At 41.8% G+C, this 26,766-nt stretch overlaps 1 protein-coding gene across 1 annotated transcript in view; it reads right to left on the bottom strand.

The window, feature by feature from the left end:
* LOC133878010 (sodium/hydrogen exchanger 8) overlaps positions 1-26,766 on the bottom strand; it is a 97,974-nt gene that overhangs the window by 41,631 nt on the left and 29,577 nt on the right. Inside the window, exons 10-12 of the mRNA XM_062316490.1 lie at positions 23,119-23,163; positions 5,037-5,089; positions 4,111-4,295 (exon numbers count right to left, since the gene is read on the bottom strand). Of these exons, the coding sequence (XP_062172474.1) occupies positions 4,111-4,295; positions 5,037-5,089; positions 23,119-23,163 (283 nt within the window). The remainder of the gene's footprint in view (positions 1-4,110; positions 4,296-5,036; positions 5,090-23,118; positions 23,164-26,766) is intronic.

The following is a 26,766-nucleotide window of genomic DNA, read 5'->3' as shown; positions in this document are numbered from 1 at the left end:
TTGGTGCGAGCATAGAAAATAGGATTAACGGACAAATAAGTTGCACCAATATTGTCACACCATATCTTTGGTGGAGTAGAAAGTGTAAGACCAAGTTCTTTGAGTAGAGATCAGATCCAGATCACTTCAGCAGCCGTGTTAGCAACAGATTTGTATTCAGATTCTGTAGAAGACCTAGAAACAGTAGGCTGTTTACGAGAACTCCAAGAAATCAAGTTGGTGCCAAGAAAAACACAATAAGCACCAGTTGAACGGCGATCATCCGAGCATCCTGCCCAATCAGCATCCGAGTATGCTTGAAGAGAAGTTGTTGAGGTCTTTTGTAACAACAAACCATGAGTGATGGTGCATTTGAGGTATCTAAGGATTCGCTTGACAGCTTGCCAATGAAGTTTGGTTGGTCGATGCATAAATTGGCACACACGATTAACCGCAAATGCCAAATCCGGGCGTGTAAGAGACAAGTACTGAAGTGAACCCACCGTGCTTCTATATAAGGAGGGGTCTTCCATAGGATCACCTGTAAAGGCGGATAAGGCTGCAGAAGACGACATGGGAGATGATACTGGTTTTGCTTCCGTCATGTTTGTTTTGGAGAGTAAATCCCGAATGAAGCGCTGCTGGGAAAGTAAGAGACCATCTTTCATGGGTATAACTTCAATTCCAAGGAAGTAGTGTAACTTTCCAAGGTCTTTAACAGCAAAATCAGTGCTTAATAGCTGTAAGAGTTCATCAATGGCAGTGGGAACAGATGAAACAATAATAATATCATCAACGTAAATAAGTAAATACATAGAGACGGCTGCAGTATGATATATAAACAGAGAAGAATCTGCTTTTGAGCCAATAAAACCAAGGTCAACCAATTTCCCACTAAGTCGAGCAAACCATGCTCGTGGTGCCTGCTTCAAGCCGTAGAGAGCCTTTTTCAGTTTGCAGAGGTGATGCGGATACGAAGGATGTATAAACCCCGGAGGTTGCTCCATATAAACATCCTCAGATAAGAAACCATGCAGAAAGGCATTTTGATGTCAATTTGTCTCATAGACCACCCAGCAGAATAGGCATGTGATAACACAGTTCGGATGGTAGTTGGTTTGACAACAGGGCTGAATGTCTCACCAAAATCAATGCTTGCATGTTGGTGAAAGCCCTTAGCCACCAATCGGGCCTTATGACGTTCGATAGACCCATCTGCCTTCCTTTTAAGTTTAAAAATCCATTTGCAGCCAACCACATTCGTCGCAGCCGAAGGAGGAACAAGTGTCCAAGTGTTGTTTTTGAGCAAAGCATTAAATTCGGTTTGCATGGCAGTGCGCCATTCACTAATCTTGATAGCATTGGTGAAACATGTAGGTTCTATAAGAGCAGCTTCAGAAAGTAAAGCCCGAGGGAGAGGGTAGCGCACTGTCCCGTCAGTGAGCTGTCTGATGGTCCGAACATTATTTTGAGATCGGGTCCGCATAGGATGTACACGGAGAGGTTGCTGTATAGAGGACACATCCGGTTCTGCAAGAGATGAAACAGAAGAAATAGAAGGGCTAGAAATACTGACACTAGTAGGGGAAGAAGGGGTATTGAGAGCAGGATTGGTGGGTGGAGTTGAAAGTGCTAGGGTGTTGGGAAAAGATGGGGTTAATGAAACAGAAACAGAATTGGACGAGGAAGGAACTAGAGCTGGAGTAGTGTTTGAGAAGGGAAAGACATCCTCATGGAAGATGACATCCCGAGAGATAAATATGCGGCCAGTTTCAGGGTGGTAGCATTTATAGCCCTTATGACTTGTACTATATCCTAAGAAGACGCAGGGTTTGGATCTAAGTGAGAATTTGTGAGAATTATATGCCCGAAGATTAGGAAAACACTGACACCCAAATACCTTAAGAAACTTATAATCCGGAGTTTGAGAGAAAAGTTTCTCAAAAGGACCGGGCTTGAGAGGCAAACATGGACACTAAGGTAGTCCAAAGTTGGTGCGCGGTAGCACAACCAACAGCATGAACAACGAGTGGTTCAGTAAGCGTGGAGATGAGCACGCTGAGTAGCATCTGATCACGTTGGCACCAAGCTAAAAATTCTGGATTTGCTATGGTGGCAGGAGCATTTGGAGTAGTGCTCGGATTTGGAATTGTCTGGGCTGGAGGTGTGGAAGTACCATCCAGGAAGCCATAAGAATCTTGGGCTTTAACAAAAGCCATGATCTGAGTTCTCCAGCTAGGAAAATTGGCATTGGAGAGTTTGATTTGCAGAGTATGATTCATGTTTGGGACGGTAAACAGGACGTTGGATGAATCAGACTTGGAGGAAGAAGTCAGGGAAGCAGACATGATGGTGAACGGTAAGAAAAAAATGGAGACGTGAGTCTATAGGGGCTCTGATACCATGTAGAAGAATAGATTATTTGGCTTTGAATGCTTGCTCATCTAGTGAGCGTCTATTCAATATATATAGAGATTACATAGAATACAAGGTAACTTCTAACTTTTAGCTTCTAGCTTCCTGATCCAATACTATCTCTTGGAGACGAGTCTTATCTAATACAAACTGTAATCAGTAATCTAAGACTAGTTTAAATACAAGTAGAACTCTTATCCCTAGGAACCTAAATACAAGTAGAACTCTTATTCCTAGGAACCGGCTATCACTAGGAGTTGTGAACTACCAGAAGTCTTATCACTACACTCACTAGAACTCTTAGGTGGTAGAGATGAGTTAGGAGTGTGTTGTGTGTTAATATAGAGGATCCAACCATCTTCGCCTTCTTCTTGAGCCTGGGCATATTGGCCTTGAAGATGTGGGCAGTCAAGGTCTCCTTTCATAATGCGGATCAACAACAGCATTCAAAGGAGTCTGAGACGTTGAAGCATTGCGGGAAGGGGAAGCCCTCCACTGGGTTGAGGGTGTTGAAACGACGGCTGAAAACGAATCCAATCAAAATTTATGTTGATTTTGATTGGGGTAATTTCAGTGCACAGAATGATTAGGATGGGTTCTTTATTTGTGGTGGTTCAGGTTCTGGACAATTTCAAATACGATGTGGAAGAAATTGTGGTGCTCTCTAAAAGTTCAGACTTCAGGATGCGGCAGCTTTGGGTAGATTTTCAGTTTTTGCGTTGTTTTGGGCAGTGGTAGATAATGATTTTTAGTTTGAGCCAAACAGCTGAAAACATTTTCAATATCATTGTTCAGGTTTTAACCAAACGTTTAAAAATTACTGATTTTCCCAAATGAATTGTTTTCTACTGAAAATACTTTCTGACAGAAAGTATGTTACGCCAAACAGAACATAACTAAATCAGCTGTTACTCCTTGCATCTTTGGTTGCTTATGTCTTATCCATTGTTTTTAAGTCAAATTTGGAGATTTATTTTAACTATTTTGTTATGTTACAAGGGTTACCCATCTTTAAGAAATTTTCTAACATTTTGGATTAAATAGCTATTTTGTATTTCTGATATTAGATTCCATTGGGGAGATTATAGTAAAAATAAAAAATTTATACAAGTTTCTAATAATGGATACTTTTAGCATAAACCATGCCCATTTACAGTTTTAGATGTGCCACGATTTTAATTTCCAATAATTTCTTAGATAAGCAAAGCAAAACCTACTTCTATATCTTCAATTCAACAAAAATATCAAGTAGAATAATTAATTGATGTTCCAAAATCAATATCATTAGAATTTTCGAAAGATTTACATAACCAAGACCCTTAGACAAAGATGTTAGAAAATTAATTGAATGATTAAATTAAATTCACCATTTCCTACTATCTAAAGCTATTGGGGCAACCTCATGAGTTCGAACCTTATTTCTGTAATTCACATCCCATTTCAATTTAATATTCTATGTGTTAGGCTTTACTTATTGAGGGTGAGTTTGCGCCCAGGAGTGTTAGAATATTAATTAAATGATTAAATTCACAATTTCCCACCAACTTAAGCTTTTGGGACAGCTAAAATTTAAGAAAAGAAGCATGATGATACCAAAATATGATCTAAAAGAAAATAAATCTGGAATTTTCCAAAAGTTAAAGGACAGAATAATAAGAACATAACTTATCATATGTTATAAGTTGTAAAAATTAAATCATTAAGTCAGAAACTCGCCTTAACTGAAAGCGAAAGTGACAATGCAACTGCCCCTCGCAAGCCTGACCATATGAGAATAATAGCTTCTTTCCAATCCAAGCCATAGCCAAAATACCGTAAAAAGGGATACAGGACTCCAACAACTATGAAACGGGAAACTTGTATATAAACATAGAGGAGAATGAGATAGGCCCATGAATGTCCTGGCAAAAAAAAAACTTACTACTAAGAGTTATGTATTTTCGTCAAGACTTAATGCAAGTAAGCGATCTTAATGTATACAGCAAAATTGTCTTCTACACAATACCAAATAAACAAAAAACAGGGTATACAAATGGTTAACTAGATTCCACGTGCTGAAACCCTCTCTTCAAGGCACACAAAATTCTTTACACGACAATGAGTAGCACTGGATCATAAAACAATATCAGTATCGAAAATCAAGAACCTAGATATAATCATAAGATCACCTAAACAAAACAAATATCTACTTTCCTGGGAAGAAATTCCTTAAATTTTTTCAAGGGTTAATTACACGTTACCAACCGGTAAATTGGGTTAAGTCTGAGTTACCAACCTATAGTTTAAAAAGTTACACTTTGCTCACTTGAAATTAACTATGTCAATCACAATCAACCTTACTGTTTAAAAAAGCAAATGCAGGTCATGTGCTTAAGAAAAAATGAAAACAAAACATGTTTGATTCTTTAAACAAATCCTCCATATTTCACCAGCTCATTCATTTTCTAATTGTTCCCCCCCCCCCCCCCCCCCCAGCGGAGGGCCTGGGACCAACTTTCAACTTATAGCCTCATTTCACCCTAGTTTACCAATGTTTCCATTTCTTTGCACCCAACACTCTCACTGCATGCTTTTCACCATAATCATAACAGTATATCGAGAAGTACATATTGTAGAAACAAGTAAGGATAGATGAGGGCTACCATTTTGGAAAGCATCATCACCACTGAGAATGCCTTCAGCTATAACAACACCGCTGCACAAGCAGTAGAAAAGCACAGTTAAATGCATGCAACACATCATTAACAAGTTGCATGGTAATTCAGAGCTAAAAGTTAAAAATTGCCCTGATCTGAGCTAAAAATGGTTGAAGTGGCAAAGGCAAACCCTGGCCAGAGGAAGGGAGGGGTTGAGGGAAGATCAACAACAAAGGAAGAAAATATCACTACAAACAGAAAATTTGTTAAGGTAAAAAAAATTAAAATTAAAATTAAAAATTAGGAAGCAGAAGACTTTCTGCTGTGTTCATTGTCATTGATATAACATGAGAAAAAACGAGTCAGTAATTAAAGAATCAACTTCCTAATTACACTGATAATCTTCATAGGCTGACTCTAATATGTTCATTAGACTGAATAATTTAAGAAAGTACCTTAAAGAGAAGTTTTTTTTTTTTTTTTCTTCTTTTATTTCTTCTTCTTTTTTTCTTTTTTTTTCTTTTTTTTTTCTTTTTTTTAATGAGGAATTGGAAATCCATGGTAGAGAACTAAAGAGGAATCTTGGTCATAAGTCACCTTCTGAGGATAGATCATGGTCTTTAAGTCACCCTTTGAGTCTTTAAATTTAAATTATTTGTTATTTTACTAATTTTTACTTGTGTCAGTTCAGTAGGAGCTATTTCACTGGTTAAGGGAGTGTTTGGCAAACCACAAAAGCAGGGCAGCCATAAATAGTGTAACATGAGTAGTTTCAGCATTTTAGTGTTTGGTCAACTTTTCAAAGAAAGGAATTGGATCTTAATTTCATTTTTTTTTTAAAACTAAAAATTAGGGCCAAACTACACAAATATTTATTTGTGAAATGCTGAAACCAGTTTTTCTCGTGTAGAGGAACTTTAACTGTGCCCCAACCAATCAAAGTTGAGTTAATTTATGTGTCAATATTATTCCAGGATCAGACTAAACCAAATCCTTGTTTGCCAAATACATCGCAAATTACTTTAGTTAAGTCATGGCAACTTTAGTACAGATTGAGACCCATTAGATTAAATCTAAAGCAAGGGATTGCATGTTTGATAGTTCAACACTCTCATCTCATTTAAGGGTTTATTAATATTCTAAATAGCTATGTTTCAAGAGTTATTTGATTAATTTCAGCCTACATTTGAAGGATTTCCGTTCCCTTTCTCTTAAAAGATTTAGATGTAAATGTCATCGCTGTTTTGGTAGCTTCATCTAGTGCTCCGATCTCCTTCACAAATACTTTGACATTTAATTGTTTATGAATAACATCATTAACATTACTACTATTTATTAATAAGGAAAAACTGACTCCCTACATAACATGAAACTTGAACTTTCCACTAGACTTAGTGCCACGTATGTGGGTCCAAGGCTTGCTAGAGCTCTCTTCAACCTGCTCATTACATGGTCTATTAGATTACCTTGAGTGTAAGTAGACTAACTTAGATTGATTAAATTATCTTCAAAGTAAGAAGACTAACTTGTTAAATCACCACTTATCCCAAAAGCTTAAGCTTATACAGAGGTAAATTTAATCATTTAATCAATACTTTAATAATCCCCCTCATGTGTGAGCTTAAACTCCTTTTTAATAGGTGAACCCCAACACGTAGAATATTTAATTAAACTAGGGAGTGAATTGTAGAGTCAGGATTCGAACTCATAACTTCTGGCTTTGATACCATGTTAAATCACCACTTATCTCAAAAGCTTAAGCTTATAGAAAAATGTAAATTTAATCATTTAACCAATACTTTAATAAAAGTATTTACTATATGAACTCAAGCCGCCATGATCAAAAGTCTCTTGTCTAGGGCTATGGGCTTTTGTCATCAGCTGTTATTAGTGCTAGAGGGGTGGGCAGAGCACCAGGGTTAGGTTTTATCTTATCTGGTTTTTGTAATATGTTTATCTTATCTAGGAGTTGTAATTAGCTTTATCTTGTTGATAGATATGGTTATCTAATGTTAATCTTGTATTGGATTTTCTTCGATAAATAGTAAAGGTAAGTATGAGAGCAAGATGAACTGAGACCCACTAGTTTATTCCTTTTACATATATTCCTTACATAAAATTGACCCAATTCCGATTCTCGGACATGTAGGTTATGGACACATTTGGGTTAGCATCATCATGCATCGTTTTCACCTAGAGTTAGTAGTCATGAGTCTAGGCCATTTAGCTTAGTTCATTTGGATATTTGTGGTCCATTGAAAGTTACATCGTGTCTTAGTTATCGGTACTTTGTTACTTTTAAAGGTGGTTATTCTCAAATAACATGGCCGTTCTTTATAAACGAACATTATGAATTGTTACTTATAAAAAATAAATAAATAAATAAAAAGAACATTATGAATTGTTACTTATAAATAAATAAAAGAAAGAACATTATGAACTGTTCTCAAATTTAAAATTTTGGGGAAACTATACTTACACCCCTTGAACTACCACCCTATTTGCTCAATTTTTCCTTGATTCGCCTACCAGACGCCCGGTTGCTGTACGGGGATAGTGTGTTGAGCATCAGGTGTTGTGGGTCGCACTGGTAACTCGCGTAGGGGTGTCAGCTGGTGGGGCTCGTAACTGTGTGGCTCCTTTCCGTCGAAAATGTGATCATTCTCTAGGTCGACCGCTTGGGTTCTTGGTGTTTTTTGGGATGGAGTGAAGTTTTATCGTGGAGTCGAAGACTTTTGTCTTCTCGGTTCTAGATGGGGCGTCGACGATGAGGGTGGGGGAGAAGAGAAAAAGCTTCTCCAGCGAAAATTTCGTTAGTTCTTCGTGCTCTGAGAGGTTGGCTTCGACGTTGGAGTTTCTTGTGGATTATCTGAAAGATCAAGTTTTCAACAAATCTTTCAGGGAAGGATCGAGAGTCTTGATTGCTCGAAGAGGGTGTAACCAAGCCGGCCGTTTCTTAGAGGCAGCCTCATTCGGGATGGGTGGCCGGAAAGGGTTTATTCTGATCCTTGAGGGTCGTGGAGAGTGGGGTTGGATCAAATTCTCCGACGAGCTAAGAAAGGCCGCTGTTTCCTTCTCTGCTTCAGTGGGCTGGGGGTCTGGGTCCTTTCATGAGTCAGTGGAGAATAAGGGGAAGAAAGTATAGGCTTGGCCGGGTTTGGCTCCTTTCTGGAAGGGGCCCTCCTTTGTGGAGGTGTTGAAGGCAGGCTCGGCTGCTATCGTGAAGAAGGCGCCTATAGTGGGGGGTCGTTTTTCCGGGAGAATGGTTACGCTAGTGGATCAGTGTGAGCTTGACCTTCTTCTGGCGGTGAGGGTGATAGATGCAGATTTGAGGTCGGCGTTGGACTGTTCTACATTGGAGTCTTCTTCGTTTGACCTGTTGGGTAAGGACCAGCTTCACTGTCCGATGGGTACGACTTATTTTCCACATGCGAGTTTGAAATTTGAAATTTCAAAATTACGCACGCGAAGTAAGCAAGTCTTAGGTTTCAACTTGGTTTTGGGCCAGGGTGCTAAGAAGCTTCTGGGCCAACTTGCAAGGAACGGACTAAGTCGAAAGGGATTGCATTTGGGTCGCTTCTTGCGAAAACCTAATTCCTTCCGGTCCTCGAGTTTCTCGCTGGAGAAGACGCTGGTGGCTTCTTCTGGGCCGTGCGATCTTATTCTGTCGGAGCTTACCATTGGGGATCCTTTGTGCGAAGACCGATCTGGGGTTGGTCGTCTCTGGTTAAGTCGGCTCCTCCGTTCGTCTTCCCACCTCTGCCGACTGCAGAGATGCTGTCGCCGGCGTCTTTGGCTGCCTCTCCAGCGTTGACTGGGCTTCTGTGTGGTGCAGAACTCTCCGTCTCTTCTGTTCCTTATCTCTCAGGGGCCTCTGAGTTAGGGAAGAAGAGTCGTTCTTCCCCCTCCCTCTTGCAGCAAAGTCGCCCGTTTCAGCAATATTTCAGAAGGGCTAGGGAGCTCAGGGCAGGGCATTCTATGTTATGGAATGATGGGTTTCTTTCTGACTCTTTGGAAGCCTCGAAGCTATCCGCAGAACCTGTTCTTTTTAAGGATACGGGTGGAGAGTTTCATGCGAAAAAGAAGACAGAAACTCCAGCGAAAAATGGTCTTTTTAGGAAGGGTTTTCTTAATCTTCCCCCGATTGTTTTTGTCCCTCCCGTTTTGTCGCGGGAGGTCAAGGACGTCGGGGTGGTAAGACCTTCCTCTCCTCCGAGTGGCTCCATCTCTCCTTGTTCCGTTGAGGGAAATGGATTCTCCCAATCTCGAAATTGGCCTGTCGGTTTTGATCACAACGGGGAGATTGTAGTTTGTGAGGAGGAGGAGGAAGATGATTATTGGGAGGGATTGCCCTTGGACTGGGCATTGGAAGGGGCTTTTGGGGAGGAGGCCTTGACAATTAGGGATGCCATGGAAGAAGACTTTCAACGGGAGAAGATGATTGAGCGCCAAAAATCTGAAGGAAAAAGGAGCTACTAAATCTGCATAGCTCCATAAATTATGGTGATGTTAAAGCTCCCTCTAGGAGTAGGAAAGGCAAGGCACACATGTTGTAGGTTTGTGTGCTTTAGTGGGTGGGTGGTGGGTTGTTTTGTTCTTATTTGGGTGCTATTGTAGTTTGTTTTGGGGTCCTTCTTCGATTTCGGGGGTTTGGGTTTTGTTGGTTCTATTTGGTTTTTGCGGGTTAGCTTTGGTTGTTCCTGTCTATACTTCCTGTGTACTTAGAGGCGCCTTACGCTTTCATTAATAAAGTCTTTTTACTTATCAAAAAAAAACTACCACCCTATTTGCAATGTTCCCCTAAACTTCAAAGAGTTGCAATGTGGGGAAACTCTTATACCAAGGCCTTTCAGTTAGCCCCATCCATTAGAATTATCTATTAAATCTTAACGAAAGAAGCAAACATGACAACAATACCTCTTCGTAAAATAAAAAAATTCAAAGCAAAAAACAAAAACATAGGACCCACGATCAAGTGGTTCACGAAGTTTTTTTTATAAAAAAATTACGGGCATGGTTGTACTTTAATAAATTTTATGGGGGTATAACAGACATTTTACATCATGTGATGCACCAGCCGTCTAAGTTAACGAAAGATTTCAACCCTAGGGGGAAATTGAAAGGGGCTAGTAGAATAGATCCCACATTACAACTTTTTGAAGTTTTGGGAGACATTGCAAATAGGGTGGTAGTTCGAGGGAGGTAAGTGTAGTTTCCCCTAAAAATTTCTATATAGAGATTCAAACTCAATTAGGTATGCCTCTATGTATTTTACATTCTAAACATGCAAAAGAATAGTTTTCTAACGAATTCAAAAAATTCTTTTAAATCTTGGGATATTGTACATCAATCATCGTATACATTTAAACAAAAAAGGGTTGCAAGACGTAAAAAGCATCATCTTTAAAAATGAATCATGCCCTTTTGTTATAAATGAAGGAGCTCAAAATATTTTTGGAGTAATGTGGTTCTAACTTCTTATTATTTAATCAATTGCATGCTTACTCCTCTTCTTGATGGGAAATCACCCTACCAAGTATTGTTTCCAGACAAGTGTCTTTACTCTCTTCTACCACGTGTCTTTTAATGTCCATCATCCTGGTTCTGGCATTGATAAGCTCGATCCACCTGGTTATAAATGTGTATGTTTTGGATATTTCCTTACTTAGAAAACCTTTTTTTTTTTATAAGTAAAGTATATTTCAAAACAATCAATTGTCCATGCACATCACTTCAGACTGGACCGGCTACTTTGACTGAATCCAGCGACTATAGATTGTTATCGCCGGACTCCCAATTGTTTCCTGGTGGGCTTCAATGACTTCTTTTCCTTTAGCCTTCCTCAAGCCTAAGGCTTACTCCTTCAGATGACCCAATCCCCTATTCTCTACCTCTCCCGACAAAACCACTTCATTGTTTGTTGGACCCTGTCTTGGGCCTGCAATAAGCATAGCCTCATCCCTCAGTAGGCCCAAATCAATTAGACCCAACCACCTTGCAGCTTCCTCTCTAATTGATATCAGCATCTGCTTCAAATTTTCCAATTGTAGTTTTTGTTGAAAATAAACAAATCTTTCCATATTTTATTCTCTGATTGTATTGTCTATTTACTTTCCAAATTAGTTCGTAGGGTTTCTCTTATTTAAACAATGTAATTGCATGAAGTTACTAAGTAATAAGAATATTTTTCTTCCTCTGCAATTTTACATGGTATCAGAGCCACGTTAGGGTTCTTTGTTCCGTTTTTTTTTTTTTTTGGTTCTACGTTTGTTTTTGTTCCACTGCCCACATCTATGCGACCCCCTCCTTGTGTGTGCAAATTGATGCGGCGCTCCAAAATCTAGGTCGCCCGATTCAAAGAAGGTACCAGCATTCCCACCAGTGCTCTATGAGCCGGTACTACGTCGAACAATGACGGTGTGAGTTCACTCGATCCATCACAGTGTTTGATGGATCGATTGTGAGCAAGGTGGTTTCCTCCTGGCTGACTCAACGGTTTCTGGGTTGATCTGGAGTCTTTTTGAGGCCTACCAGAGTATGCGATCGGTGGCGCGGGAACCTCCGAAGACGGCAAACCCATTTGTAATACCTGACTGAACGACAAGTCGTTCTGTGACTGTTGAAAATGACATGTCGTTCAGCAGGCCTTGGTGAAAATCAAACGAAAGGGGTAGAGAGTCAAGTGCTGACCTCCCTTGGTGAAAATCCAACTCTTCAAATCACAACTGTCAAATTGGATGGGCTCAATTATCTTGCTTGGTCACAATCAACTCTTTTACCTATTAAGAGCAGAGGGAAGATGGGATACTTGAATGGCAAAATTCAAGAACCACAGCCCAATGATCCCGCTTATGATAAGTGGGAAGTAGAAAATTGCATAGTTATGTCATGGTTACTGCATTCAATGCAACCAAAATCAATTAAGGGTACTTATTCCTCCATACGGCCAAAGAAGTTTGGGATGCTGCTGCTCAGACATATTCCAAAGTGGGGAATGTTGCACTGAAGTATGACTTGAAGCGTCGAATCCATGGCCTCATGCAAGGTGATTCTCGAGTAGCCCCTTATTTTCATAAGCTCCGTAGTTTGTGGCAGGAGTTAGATCATTATTAGAATTTGCAGCATATGTGCGCTATTGATGCCGCTCAAATTAAGAAGATGATTGAAGAAGAACGCATTTATGAGTTCTTGGGTGGATTGAATTCAGAGTATGATCCTGTGTGGGTTCAGATTTTTGGGACGGAGCCCCTTCCATCACTACAAGAGGTGTTTTCTTACATTCAAAATGAGGAGAGTTGTCGTAGCACTATGCTTCATTCCAGTTCACAGTCCCAATCCGCTCTTGTGGGTGCAACTCAATGCACTCCGAGCAACAGTTCCAGATTTCGAGATAGGGACAGAATAGCAGATGCGACCTCAGATGACAGAGACAAATTATTCTGTGACCACTGTAATAGGTCACAACATACTCGGGAGACTTGTTGGAAGCTTCAGGGCCGTTCTACCCAAGGTCGTGGAGGTCGCACAAGTGGAGGATTTAGACCTCGAGCCCATCATACTTCCACAGTTGAGATGGCCACTCCCACACTTGATACTTCTTCCTTTACTATAGATATAGGGGGACTAAGTAAAGACGAGGTAGAAGCACTCCGTCGACTTATGTCTCGATTGGACCCATCTGCTACTGCAGCATCATCCTCCGCTCTTACAAGTACTTTGGTCACTACTGTGAATGCATCTGCTACTCCACCAGATGATCTGTGGGTCATTGACTTCAGTGCCTCTGATCATATGACTGGTATGTCTCCTTTATTTTCGTCATATAATCCTTGTTCAGACAGAGACAAAGTTAGAATAGCTAACAATTCTTTGTCGCCAAAATCGGGTAAAGGATCTATTTCTGTGACCCCTTCTATGACCTTGGCCTCTGTCCTTCATGTCCCTAACCTTGCTGCTAATCTTTTATCCATTACACGTATTACCATTGAGCTGAATTGTCGTGTAATCTCTTACTCTTACTATTGCTTCTTCCAGGACCTAGCCACGGGAAAGATGATTGGTAGTGGTAGCTTGAAGGATGCCCTGTACTATCTGGACACTCAGCCTGACACACATGGTTGGCTAATACAGGCTTATCATACAGTTCGGGCGGAAGACTCTACAGCTAGAATCTGGCTTTGGCATCAACGTTTAGGGCATCCTTCGTTTTTAATTTTGCAACGCATGTTTCCTGCATTATTTTTGCATAATAATATTTCTAAGTTTCAATGTGCAACTTGTGAACTTTCAAAACACCATCGCCTGTCTTTTTCTCCTAGTATCAATAAAAGTGATGCACCATCTGTTCTTGTTCATACTGATGTGTGGGATCCTTCACGAGTGGTTTCTTTATTTGGTTATCAGTGGTCTGTCTTTTATTGATGGTTTTTTTCAGACCACATGGGTCTACTTGTTAAAGGACAAAAGTGATGCGTTTTCTGTGTTTCAGATGTTTTATAAGATCGTTCAGACTCAATTCAATGCCACGATTAAATTGTTCGCTCTGACAATGGGGGCAAATATATGTCTAGCAATCTCGAGGCCTATTTTAGCGAACAAGGCATTATCCACCAAACCACGTGTGTTGATACTCCACAGCAAGATGGTATCGCTGAACGGAAAAATCGGCACCTGTTAAAGGTAACTCGTTCCCTTATGCTTGACACGCATGTTCCCAAATCTTATTGGGGGGACGCCTTACTCACTGCTACATATCTCATTAATAGGATGCCTTCTCAGGTACTAGATTTCAAAACACCCCTCGATCTGTTGTCCCCACCTCTCTATAGTGCAAAAGGTGTTTCTCCAAAAGTTTTTGGTTGTGTTTGCTTTGTGCATATTCATGGTCTTACTAGGAATAAGTTAGACCCCCAATCCCTCAAATGTGTCTTTGTTGGCTACTCTCCCACTCAAAAGGGGTACAAATGTTATCACCCTCCATCTAGAAAATACTTTGTCTCTATGGATGTCACTTTCTTTGAGCAACAATCCTAATTCTCGTCCACCCCTACTCCTCTTCAAGGGGAGAGTCAGATTGAAGAGGATTTTTTGACTCCGTTACCTGTCCCTACTCCTATGCTAGAGCCAGAGCAACAACAGGTTACTAATGAGTCTCCAACTAAACCTACTGATCAGCCATCTGCACCACCTGTGGAAGAGTTGAGAGTTTACTCCAGACGCCAGAAAGCTAAGACCATTCCTGATGCTCCATGCCAAACATCTAATTCGGGTTCAGGTACTACTCCGTCTACTTTTGATATGAATTCTATAATACCTGTTGTTAATGATACAAGTCAGCCCATTGCACAACGCAAAGGAGTTAGGTCATGTACACACCATCCAGTTTCTGATTTTGTTTCTTATCAACATCTCTCTTCACCATATCGTTCCTTTGTATCCAAATTGTCTTATGTGTCTGTTCCTAGAAATCTACAGGAGGCACTTAGTGATCCAAAGTGGAGGACAACGATGCATGAAGATATGGAAGCTCTTCACAAGAACAAGACCTGGGATTTGGTCAAATTACCTAATGGAAAGAAGGTTGTTGGCTGCAAGTGGGTGTTCACTATCAAGCATAAGGCCGATGGTTCTTTGAAACGATACAAAGCCAGACTTGTTGCAAAAGACTTTACCCAGACCTATGGGATTGATTATGAGGAAACATTTGCATCTATAGCAAAGATGAACTCAATTAGGGTTCTATTATCTATAGTTGCAAACTTGGATTGGCCTTTACATCAATTTGATCTAAAAAATGCAATGGAGACCTAGAAGAATAAGTTAACATGGAAATTCCACCTGGATTGGAAGATTCGTCCTCAGCAGGAAAAGTGTGCAAACTAAAGAAGGCTTTGTATGGCCTGAAACAATTTCCTAGAGCATGGTTTGAGCAGTTTTTCCAGGCTATGCGGAGATTTGGATACAAGCTAAGTCAGGCTGATCATACACTTTTCATCAAGCATTCCTCTCAAGGAAAGGTAACAGCTTTAATCATGTATGTTGATGATATTGTTTTGATAGGCAATGATGACGGGGAGATGCAGAATTTAAAACATCGCCTTGGCAATGAGTTTGAAATAAAAGACTTGGGGACTCTAAAGTACTTTCTGGGCATTGAGGTAGCAAGGTCAAAGCATGGTATATTTATCTCCCAACGAAAATATATACTCGATCTTCTTAAGGAAACAGGAATGCTCGGGTGTAGCTACTGACAATCCAGTAGAGGTAAATGTTAAACTAGGCGAATGTGGCGAAAGCCCCTTGGCCTTGGTAGATAAGGGCATATATCAGTGATTCGTTGGGTGATTGATTTATCTATCCCATACCCGTCCAGACATTGCATATGTTGTTAGTGTGGTGAGTCAATTCATGCATTCTCCGCGAGAGCCTCACATGGAAGTTGTTTATCACATTCTTCACTACTTGAAATCCTCACCAGGTAAGGGACTGTTGTTCTCTCCACATGATCATTTGAAAATAGAAGCCTATACAAATGCAAATTGGGCTGGCTCGATTACAGATCGAAGGTCTACATCAAGTTATTGCGTATTTGTGGGAGGTAATTTGGTTACATGGTGAAGCAAGAAACAGTCCGTGGTTGCCAGATCTAGTGCAGAGGCGGAATTTAGAGCTATGGCTCAAGGAGTGTGTGAAACATTATGGTTAAAAATACTCTTGGTAGAGCTTGGGTTTGACCCCAAGGACTCAATGCAACTGTATTGTGACAACAAGGTAGCCATCAGTATTGCTCATAATCCAGTCCAACATGATCGAACCAAACATGTTGAGATTGATCGACACTTCATTAAAGAAAAACTCAGAGAAGGTATCATCTGCAAACCTTATCTGAAGACTGGAGAACAATTGGCGGATATGTTGACAAAGGGTGTTTCTAGTGGTACTCTTCATTCATCCTTATCCAAGCTGGGCATGCAAGACATCTATGACTCAGCTTGAGGGGGAGTGTTGAAAATAACGGATCTTTCCATATTTTATTCTCTGATTTTATTCTAATTGTATTGTCTACTTTCTTTCCATATTAGGTCGTAGGGTTTCTCTTATTTAAACAACGTAATCGCATGAGGTTATTAAGTAATAAGAATATTTTTCTTCTTCCTCTACAATTCTACAGTTTTCCTTCCACAAAACCGTTTGGCATGATTTCCGCGCCAACATTTACCAGCCAATCTCCTTCCGCCAATCCCGTCTCCTTTTTAGCTCTTACCAAAATCGACAATGTTTGCTTTCCAGATGTTCCCCAATTGCCCCTGCTCGGCTCTCCTTTTTCCAAATCATGACCCTGCCCTACTAACACTACCGCAAATGTTCAACCTCCATGGTTCGTCGGCTTCATCACCATCGTCGGGGCAATTTGTAGCTTCCCACCTGTTTTCCCCCCAACATCTTTCTTCTCAAAGAATTTCTCTAACTTCCTCAATTGTGCAAGACAATTGGTCCATCTGATACCTTCTCTTCCCTTAAGTAGAATAAAAAATGTCCGCCAATCACCATTGCCATACTCTGACAACTCCAAAAATATAACATGAGAATTACCTCGCCGTTGCAACATATGCACCATAGAACACACCCAAAAGGTCCTGCAAAACTCTCACATCTCCCCCCACCTTGCCTCAATTCCTCCATCGATCTCCTAAATCCTACACTCAACTTACTCAAGAACACTTGAAGAGACCTATACCCCTCTCTACTAATCTTATGCCATACCCTACACAAAACTCTAATCGAAGCTCAAAAAAATTAGCTCTACGTAGAAAAATTCCCCATAACCCATCAGAATTCTGATAATATACCTACACCACACTCCTCACGCACCACCCCTGTTAGTATTTTGGTCTCATTCTGTGTTTGGACAAAATCACTTAAGTGTAAAGATGCTGTAAACAGGGATTCCACTATTCAGAGTCTGCAAGTCAGAAGAAATTCAAGTTCCCTGTCAGCCGTCCGTACGATCGAGCCATCCGGTCCGGACACCCATCTGTCCACTGTTCCATCCGTCCGAACGACGTGTCCTCCCGTCCGGACGCTAAGACAAACCAGCATCAACCGTCCGGACAAAGTGTTCATTCCGTCCGGACCCCATACTGTATCGAGAAGTTTCTGTGCCAGCTTGCATCCGTCCGGACGTTTCAGCAGCATGTCCGGACGCCTCTCAGCACTCGATCAGTTTCTGATTTCTTTCCAAGTTTCAAGAAAGGGAAGATCAATCAACAGTCCGGACGATGTGGTATCCCGTCCGGACGCGTGTCTCCATAAGGCAAGAATCGCAATTCAAATTAACCGTCCAGACGTCTGACAGCTGTGGTCCGGATGCGCGTGCATCAAAGAAGGAAATTGCCGATTCGACTTCAACCTTCCGGACAACTGCCTATCATGGTCCGAACGCGCGCATTACCGATATGAAAATTGCGTGTTGAAGAATAACCGTCCAGACGCCCATCCCCCATGGTCCGGACGCTTGAGAGCCTTATAAGGAAATTACTTGCAGCGGACGTGCGACCGTCCGGACGATGTCCTTAAACAGGAAAGATTTCTCCGCAGGAATTTCGGAAAATCTGTTCGCACAGTTGTCCGTCCGGACGGTGCCTAGGTATATTTTGCCTGAAGCTCATTTGAGCCCCCAGCCTATAAATAGAGGCCCCTGGGCACTATGAACTGCAAGAATTCGGTGTGAATTCCTCACTTGCTCAGAGACGTGATATTTCCTCTGAAGCCGTTGTACATGTATGTTGTGCTGTAAACCGAAGTCTATCTTAGAGGTCGGCTTTAAGGTAAGGAGTTCCATTGAAGACCCCTTCAGGTAGATGAACCTGGTTGGGAAGCGTTCGTGTTGGGTTACACATCAGAGATGAAGGTACGACCACTCCATCGGTACATGTGAGTGTTACTGTCTTGTATCTAGCTATGTCTTCTGAATAGTGGAATTTATGGGTTTGGCTACCCCGGAGTGGTTTTTCTCTTAACTGAGTTTCCACTTCGTCAACAAAAATCTGTGTCACTTACTTTCCGCTGTGCTTTAATTTTTGTTGACACTTATGCACACACTTTGTTTTTAGAAGTCAATTCAATTTTTCAACCCCTATCCTCACGTGCTACTCATGAGAGAGAGAGAGAGAGAGAGAGAGAGAGAGAGAGAGAGAGCGAGAGAGAGAGAGAGAGAGAGAGAGGAATCTGATGATTTCCCAATTTAAAAATCATAACGTCTAAAACTTATGAGTTCAGGCCTACTTAGAAAACTTTTTTTGATAAGGTATTATAATCCTATATTGCACAAATTTATGGTGTAGACTAGGCGGAGACATTTTCGTTAGTTGCCAAAATTTCTTCCATACAAGTACTCATTTTTGTCTACCTGGAGAATTTCATAGACCGTTGTACCAACTAGATGCAGAGAATAAATTTGTTTTTCTTCAACTGATCTTTCTAAACAAGTATACATGGACCAACCTCCTGGATTTATTGCTCAGGAGAATTACGAGAATGTATGTAAATTTATTTTCATTTTTTTTTTTTTGAACGGTTATTTATTGCAGGCAAATGATTTGAATCGAGATGAGATGGATAACAGTTTGTTTTTCTCGTGTGGGGATGTGAATGGTCCTTCGGCAGTGGTGACTTATCAGCCAAGGGAAGTGAGCCGTTAGTAGTCCATCCACTTGTGGTTATAGAATAGGGAGTGCCTCATACAATGTCTTCAGACTGGGTGGTTGAGAGGGTGAAAATTTTATGTCATGTAGTAGGGCTATTGTCTGAGGGTTTTGAGGATTAAATGTTGGCTCTGTTTCTGCGACTGAAGCAAGTCGACATCACAACGGTTAGGCTAGCGCGCCAGATTTTATATTTTAAGCCAGCTGACAAAGGCAACCTTGAATTAAATACATTGGCTTGTTTAATTAATTATGACATAAAGGGAGGTCACTCTAATAAAGGGAAAGGAAAAGGGAGGGGTTCTAATTGTTCCTTATGATACCTAAGATTGTATAATGCAATGTGAGAGGGCAAAATGGGAGGGAGAAGGTTGAGGATTCGAGGTCTTCTCGAAGATTGGAAGGCAGATATCGTTTCTCTACAAGAGACAAAATTGGAATATATTCTACGGAGGTGATTCGTCGTTTATTGGGTTGTCAACAGGTGGATTGGACATTCTTGAGCTCATGAGAGGCATCAAAGGGTATTTTGTTAATGTGGGATTGGCAGGTCGTAGAGAAGATTGAGGATTGTGTGGGAAATTTTTCGATAGTGTTCTTTTAGAAGTGTTGTTGGTAATTTTGAAAGGGTGTTTGCAAAGGTGTATGGTCCAAATGATGATGTTGACAGGAAATGTCTTTGGGATGAGTTGGTGGGAGTTGTCGTGGTGTATTGGAGGTGATTTTAATGTTGTTCAATATCCATCTGAAAGATCAGGCGATTCCGAACAATCTCCTGTTATGTCGGACTTTTCAGAATTCATTTTTAATTAGGGCATCATGGACATCCCTCTTGTAGGTGTGAATTTACTGCACGTGGCAACCCACATCATTCTGGATAATGTAAACACCAGCGGGTATTCAGATGCATTAATGCAATAGACTTAAAACAAGCTAATTAATTAAATGTGATGTGAAATTGAAAACAATGCTTTATAAATATCATGCTTATAATTTTTTATTTTTTCAAATCCAACCTGTGCAAAACACTTAAACTGAGTTGTGGGGACTCTCAATGGGCTATGTTCACTCTGGTTATGCAGAACAATACACTCATGTCAATACGGTTTCTTGGCTCTAATGGTGATTTCATTTTTATTGCTATTTTTACTCCGACTTTGCTGTACTTCATCCTTAGACTAACATATCAACAGAACCAATAAGTTCTATTTTCTTGGCTCTAACTGTCGAAAATTACATCCACTGCTCTATTTTAATAGGCATGGTCACCAAGCTTCCATATTTAAAATAAATTTGAAGGAAAATCATCACTCAAAAAATTCTATCTTGATGGCCAATGTTATGTTATAAAGAACAAAACTGCATCAAATACTGTTCCCTCGATAGACAAGCTATCAAAGTAAGAAGTTTAGTAATTTAAAACACCTACAGAAAAAATTAAAATTTCTGTAGTAACCCAAAGCTTCCTATGAATCAACACGCAGAATAATATGTAGCTGATGGCAAACTTTCTGTTAATTCAGAAGTATGTGACTAAGCTAGCACTTGTAAGTTGTAACATGAAATAGTAGCATATGTAACAAAATTGCTTATATCTGCAGGCAGTGCATGTGCACTCACACATACACACAGACGCTATGCACATATGCATGCACACACCCTTATTTTTAGATATGAGAAATCTTTTTTTTTTTTTTTTATAAGTAAGAAGAACTTTTATAAAAAAGCGTAAGGCACCCCTAGGTACACAGGATGTATACACAGAAACAACCAAAGCTAACCCAAAAAAACCCACAACACCAAGGGCCCAGAACACAAAAGAACCAAACAAGATACAAAAGAACCCAACTAAGAACAATAAAACCCACTACCCGTCAAGGACAACAGACCTACAACATATGTGCCTTGCCTTTCCTACGCCTAGAGGGGTAATTCGCGTCACCATAGTTAATGGAACTATGCAAATTTAGAAGCTCCCTTTTCCCTTTAGATTTTTGGCGCGCAAAAAACTGGAACTCCTCCTCCATGGCATCCCGAATAGCCAAAGCCTCCTCCCCAAAATCCCCATCCATCGCCCAATCTAATGGCAAACCATCCCAATAATCATCTTCATCCTCCTCCCACACCACAATCTCCCCGTTATGATCAAAGCCAACTGGCCAATTCCGAGTTTGGGATAAACCATTCAAGCAACCACTCGAAGGGGAAGAAGGACCTACCACCCCGCCATTGTTGACCTCCTGAAGAGCCACGGTAGGGACTGAAATCGGGGGAAGATTGAGAAACCCCTTCCTAAAAAGGCCCTGATTCACTGGCGTCATTGCCTTCTTTATTGCAGGAGGTTTTGCCGCCTTCTCAGCTAGCGGCACTGCACCTGAAACCCTCTTATCAACGAAGCCAACTGACATCTTCACAGCTTGCAAAGAGTCAGAAAGTAGTCCATCATTCCACTTCACAGAATGCCTTTCCCTCAATTTTTTCGCCCTCCTGTAGTAACACTGGAAAGGCTTAGAAGCCACCACAGGGAGGGGAGAACGCAGCTTCTCTCCTAAAATAGATGCACCAACGAGAGACGGAGTGGCAGAAAGGGGATTAGGATTCCCTAAAGGAGTGAACTTAAAAGAAGTAGAAACAGAACCCGCCAGAGAACCCAGATCCGGTGCCGAAGAAGGGGGGAAACCGAACATATTAGAGGCTGGATTCAAACTAGAAACCGCCAGAGGCACCTGGGACCTGCTCGACTCACCCCCGGAAAAAGACTCCGTTCCTGAAACTGTCCCTGTAACTGCCGCCGACGAGGACTCCGGCCTAGGATAGATCCCGACAACAGCCGAAGAAGCTGGACTCATGCCCTCTTTATCTCCCAACGCTGACGCCTCCAAACCCCCAGGAAGAATCCGATTCAGAACCAACCCAGAGGACATCTCCGTTGTCGTCTCCGGCGAGGTTGGCGGCGGACAGGAAACTTTAGGTTTCCGCTTGATTCGGGTCACGCGAAAACCTAAAGGTTTTCGAAACAGCCCCGACCCGGCAAATTAGATCAGAACTCTCCCCACGGCCCGGCCCAAAGCCAAATAAAAATCAGAACCCAACTTACGCCACGTCCGCAATCTCGGAGTTTCAAATTTCAAACGAGAGTCCTTACCCTGCGGACATACATATCAAGCCGGTGAGCCTCCAATGAAAAGCAATCCACCGCCGATCTCGGAATATCCTCTGCATGCCGCACCGCCGGAAGAAGATCCAACTCGCAAGGTGTTGCCCGCGAAGCCCTTAACCCGGACCGACCATCACCCACTATGGGCATCTTCTTCGCAACAGTGGTCGAATCCGCCCTCACAACCTCCGCAAAAGAAGGCCCCGTCCACTTTGGAGCCAGGCCCAGAGTCAGCTGATCTTCCTCCACAACCTTCTTCTCCGATGTAGATGAGGAACCGAGCTTGCCACTCACCGAAACTGAGAAAAAATCGACAACCTTTCTCAGCTCGTCTGAGAATTTAAGCCACCCCCACCCTCCACGGCCCTCGGGGATAACAATGGATCCTTTCCGACCGCCCAACCCAAACATTGACGCCTCTAGATAGCGCCCAGCTTTATTCCCGCCTCTCCGAGCAATTAGAACCTTCGAACCTTCTCTAAATGACTTCACAAAGACTTGCTCTGTCGGGAGACCCAACAACACTTCCAACGTCGACGCAAGCCATTCAGAGCTCTGAGCATTCAACAAGACCACACCCAGAAAATTTTTCCTCTTCTCCTCCACCCTCAACGTCAACGCCCCACCCAAAACCGAGAAGGTGAAAGCCTTCGACTCCACTAAGAAAACCTTATCCATCAACGACACCCCCGGGACTATGATGACCAAACCAAAAAAAACTACGTCGCCGAACAAAGAACCACCCAGACGAAACTGAAGACCGAAATACAAAGCCAAAGGACCAAGCAGAAGGCTGAAAGAGATAGAGAATGTGAGAGGACGGATGAGAAATCGAAACTCTAGTTGAGTTGGTAAATGGAAGCCTTTTACTTCTTCCAAGCTTATGAGAAATCTTGTTACCAAGAAGAATCAATTTAACTTCCCAAAAAACAAAAAAGAGAGAAATCAAGAATTCTATCTAGTTGGAAGTCATTTAGTAGTGTTTTGAAGACTCTACAAATTGCAGAATGAGATTTAAGCACTTGTAACTAAATTGCTAATATCAGCTGGGGTGCATATGTATACATGCATGCGTGCCACAAACAGAGACATTGTCAACATTCGCTCAACCAGAATGCCTCATATATTTTATTACCACTTAAGAACCATAAAACATCATAATAAAAAATAATAATAATAATAATAATAATAATAACAAATATTAAATAGTCGTTGATGAAGGTCTTACCTCAGTATGAAAATTAACGTATTAGCAATATAAGCAACCATTTCCCTGAAAGAGCAATCAATAACATAGTCAAGGTGAAGATTATGGAAGTTCAATCAAATTCATACATTATGTATACATATCAAGAAACAAAAGATGCATCTGTTTTAAAGCATCACATACATGCTTTGTGGCCATGGCTATCATTTTCAAATTCAGTTTGGGCATATCCTTTATTTGAGGTCTTGAAATTTTTTTATTTTTTTATTTTTTTAAAAAAAAAAAACACTTTTACAATTTATAGCAATGAAAAAAATAACTTTCACTATTTATTGAAAGAAAAAAGACTAAGAAGAAGAAACCTTATAAGTTTCTTAAAGAGGGGCATGTAAGGCAATGGTTTAAGGACAAGATGAGTTGAGAGACAAGTATGCACTTCTTCTGATTCTACTTAGACAAGGAAATCCTTCATCTCCACTTTTATTCATCCTAGTAACGAAGACATTTAACTGGATGATCCCTTAGATGGTAGATGACGGAATGCTTTCGGGAGTTCACGAAGAAAATCATTTATTAATCTCTCATCTGTTATTCACCAAGGACACAATTACTTTTGTGCAGCCGACATAAAGCAACTATATTATTCAAGGGGTATGCTGTTAAGTTTTGGAACAACCTTAGGGTTGAGAATTGAAATTGGGAACAGTGGCTAGTTCCTATTATAGAAGGTGATGATGCTGCCGAATTGAACACAATATCAGGATGTTGCATTGGCATGTGTTAATTAGTCTTCCTCTAGTCTCATCCTTCAAAGATGCAACTTTCAGGGATGTTATCGTGCAAATATGTGCAACAAGGGTAACCACGTAGAACAGACAGTTGGGAAACAATTAATTGGCTGATATTATTCTTGATTTTATGTCCATAGTTCCCAGCATCCTTTGGAGATGGGTAGCTGCATATCCTTTCCCTGTTGTCAGTAAATGCTTTAGCAACTCCTGGCAATGAGTTCATCTACAGAAATTTTAAGGTTCTGATTTGAGATATATTTGACTATAGAGACCATGCACTAATATCTCTTGCACAGAGAGAGATGTTGGTGTGATCATCTTCTGTAGAAGTTTGTCTTGATTGATACTATCGGAATTCTGGTCTGGGGGATGGGCTATTTAGGCTTTTGTTATGTGGAATCCAAGTCTTTTGAGTTTCGGTCTAAGGTTAGTGGAGGGGTGAGGTTGGGGATGGGTATAAGGTACGGTTTTCGCATGATTGTTGCTGTGGAGATAGTCCACTGAACCTTTGTTATCCCGTTTTGTTTAGTATTGCTCAATATAAAGACGCCATGGTGGTAGATAATTTGTTGTGTTAGATGGAGTTGCACAGTGGAATGTTGTTTTTATGTGCCTTGCACAAGATTGAGAGGTGGAGATGGTTCTTTCTTTTTATGAGCGGTTGTATTCTCATCGGATTCGACGTGTTGCGGATGATAGGGTAGTTTGGAGCCTCTCTAAAAGGAGGCATTTTGAAGTGAAAGTCATACTATAAAGCTTTAGATAGTCAAGAGGGTTCTTTATTTCCTTGGAAGAGTATTTGGCGTGGGCTGGTGTTGACATATCGTAATGAATTAGCAGGCTGCCAAGTCACGTTTCTCTCTCTCTCTCTCTGCCATAGTGGCGGCGCGTGAGAGCGCGTTACGTTCGTGGCTGCATTGATTCGCTTATCAGAGGCCCAGTTGCTGTACGAGGATAGAGTGTTGAGCATCAGGTGTTTGTGGGTCGCACTAGTTGCTCGCGTAGGGGTGTCTGGCGGTGGGGTTCGTTACTGTGTGGCTACATTTCGTCGAAAATGTAATCATTCTCTGGGTCGGCCGCTTGGATTCTGGGTGTTTTATGAGATGGAGTTAAGCTTTACCGTGGAGTCGAAGACTTTTGTCTTCTCTGTTCTGGAAGGGGCATCGACGCTGAGGGTGGGGGAGAAGAGAAAAGGCTTCTCCGGCAAAATTTTCATTAGTTCTCATTGCTCTGAGTGGTTGGCTTCGACATTGGAGCTTCTTGTGGATTTTCCGGAAGGTCAAGAATTCATCAAATCATTCAGGGAAGGTTCGAGCGTCTTGATTGCTCGAAGAGGGTGTAACCAAGCCGGCCGTTTCTTAGAGGCAGCTTCATTCGGGATGGGTGGCCGGAAAGGGTTTATTCTGATCCCTGAGGGATGGGGAGGGTGAGGTTGGATCAAATTCTCCGAAGAGTTGAGGAAGATCGTTATTTCCTTTTCTGCATCAATGGGCGGGGGGGATGGGTTCTTGCATGAGTCGGTGGAGATTAAGGGGAAGAAAGTAGAGGCTTGGCCGGGTTTGGTTACTTCCACGAAGGGGCCCTCCTTTGTGGAGGTGTTGAAGGTAGGCTCGGCCGCTGGCGTGAAGAAGGTGCATTTCGTGGGGGTCGTTTGTCCGGGACAATGGTTACACCAGTGTGTGAGCTTGACCTTCTTCCGACGGTGAGGGTGATAGATGCAGATCGGAGGTCGGCGTTGGACTGTTCTACGTTGGAGTCTCCTTCGTTTGATCTATTGGGTAAGGACCAGCCTCACCGTTCGATGGGTAAGACCTTGTTTCCACATGCGAGTTTGAAATTTGAAATTTCAAAGTTGCGCACGTGGAGTAAGCGGGTCATAGGTTTCAACTTGGATTTGGGCCGGGCTGCAAAGATGATTCTGGGTCGGCTTGCAAGAATCGGACGGATTCGAAAGGGATTGCGTTTGGGTCGCTTCTTGAGTAAACCTAATTCCTTACGGACGCCGAGCTTCTCGCCGGAGACGACGCTGGTGACTTCCTCTGGGCCGTGCGATCTCAATCCGTTGGAGTCTCCCGTTGGAGTTCCCTTGTGCGAAGATCGATCTGGGGGTGGGTCGTCTCTGGTTAAGTCGGTTCCTCTGTTCTTCTTCCCACCTCTGTCGACTGTGAAGACGCCGTCGCCGGCGACTTTGGTTGCTCCTCCGGCGTCGACTGGGCTTCTATGTGGTGCAGAACTCTCCGACTCTTCTGTTCCTTCACTTTCAGGGGCTTCTGAGTTGGGGAAGAAGATTCATTCTTCCCCTTCCCCCTTGCTGCCTAGTTGACCATTTCAGCAATACTTCAGGAGGGCTAGGGAGCTCAGGGCAGGGCGGTCAGTGGTCTGGAATGATGGGCTTCTTGCTGACTCTTTGGAAGCCTCAAAACTGTCCGCAGAACCTGTTCTTCTTAAGGTTACGGGTGGAGAGGCTCGTGCAAAAAAGAAGACAGAATTTCCAGCAAAAAAGGGACTGTTTAGGAAAGGATTTCTTAATCTTCCCCCGAGTGTTCCAGTCCCTCCCGTTTTGCCGCGGGAGGTCAAGGAGGTCGGGGTGGTACGACCTTCCTCTCCTTCAAGTGGCTGCATCTCTCCTTGCTCTGTTGAGAGAACTGGATTCTTCGGTTTTGATCACAACGGGGAGATTGTAGTTTGGGAGAAGGAGGAATATGACTATTGGGATGGATCGCCCTTGGATTGGGCATTGGAAGGGGCTTTTGGGGAGGAGGCCTTGGCAATTAGGGATGCCATGGAAGAAGATTTTCAGTGGGAGAAGATGATTGCGCGCCAAAAGTCTAAAGGAAAAAGGGAGCTATAAATTTGCATAGCTCCATCAATTATGGTG

This window comes from Alnus glutinosa, chromosome 1 (genome assembly GCF_958979055.1).
Source record: "Alnus glutinosa chromosome 1, dhAlnGlut1.1, whole genome shotgun sequence".
Lineage (NCBI taxonomy): Eukaryota > Viridiplantae > Streptophyta > Magnoliopsida > Fagales > Betulaceae > Alnus > Alnus glutinosa.
Note: the sequence above shows the minus strand (reverse complement) of the source record. Positions and strands in the feature narration are given on the sequence as shown.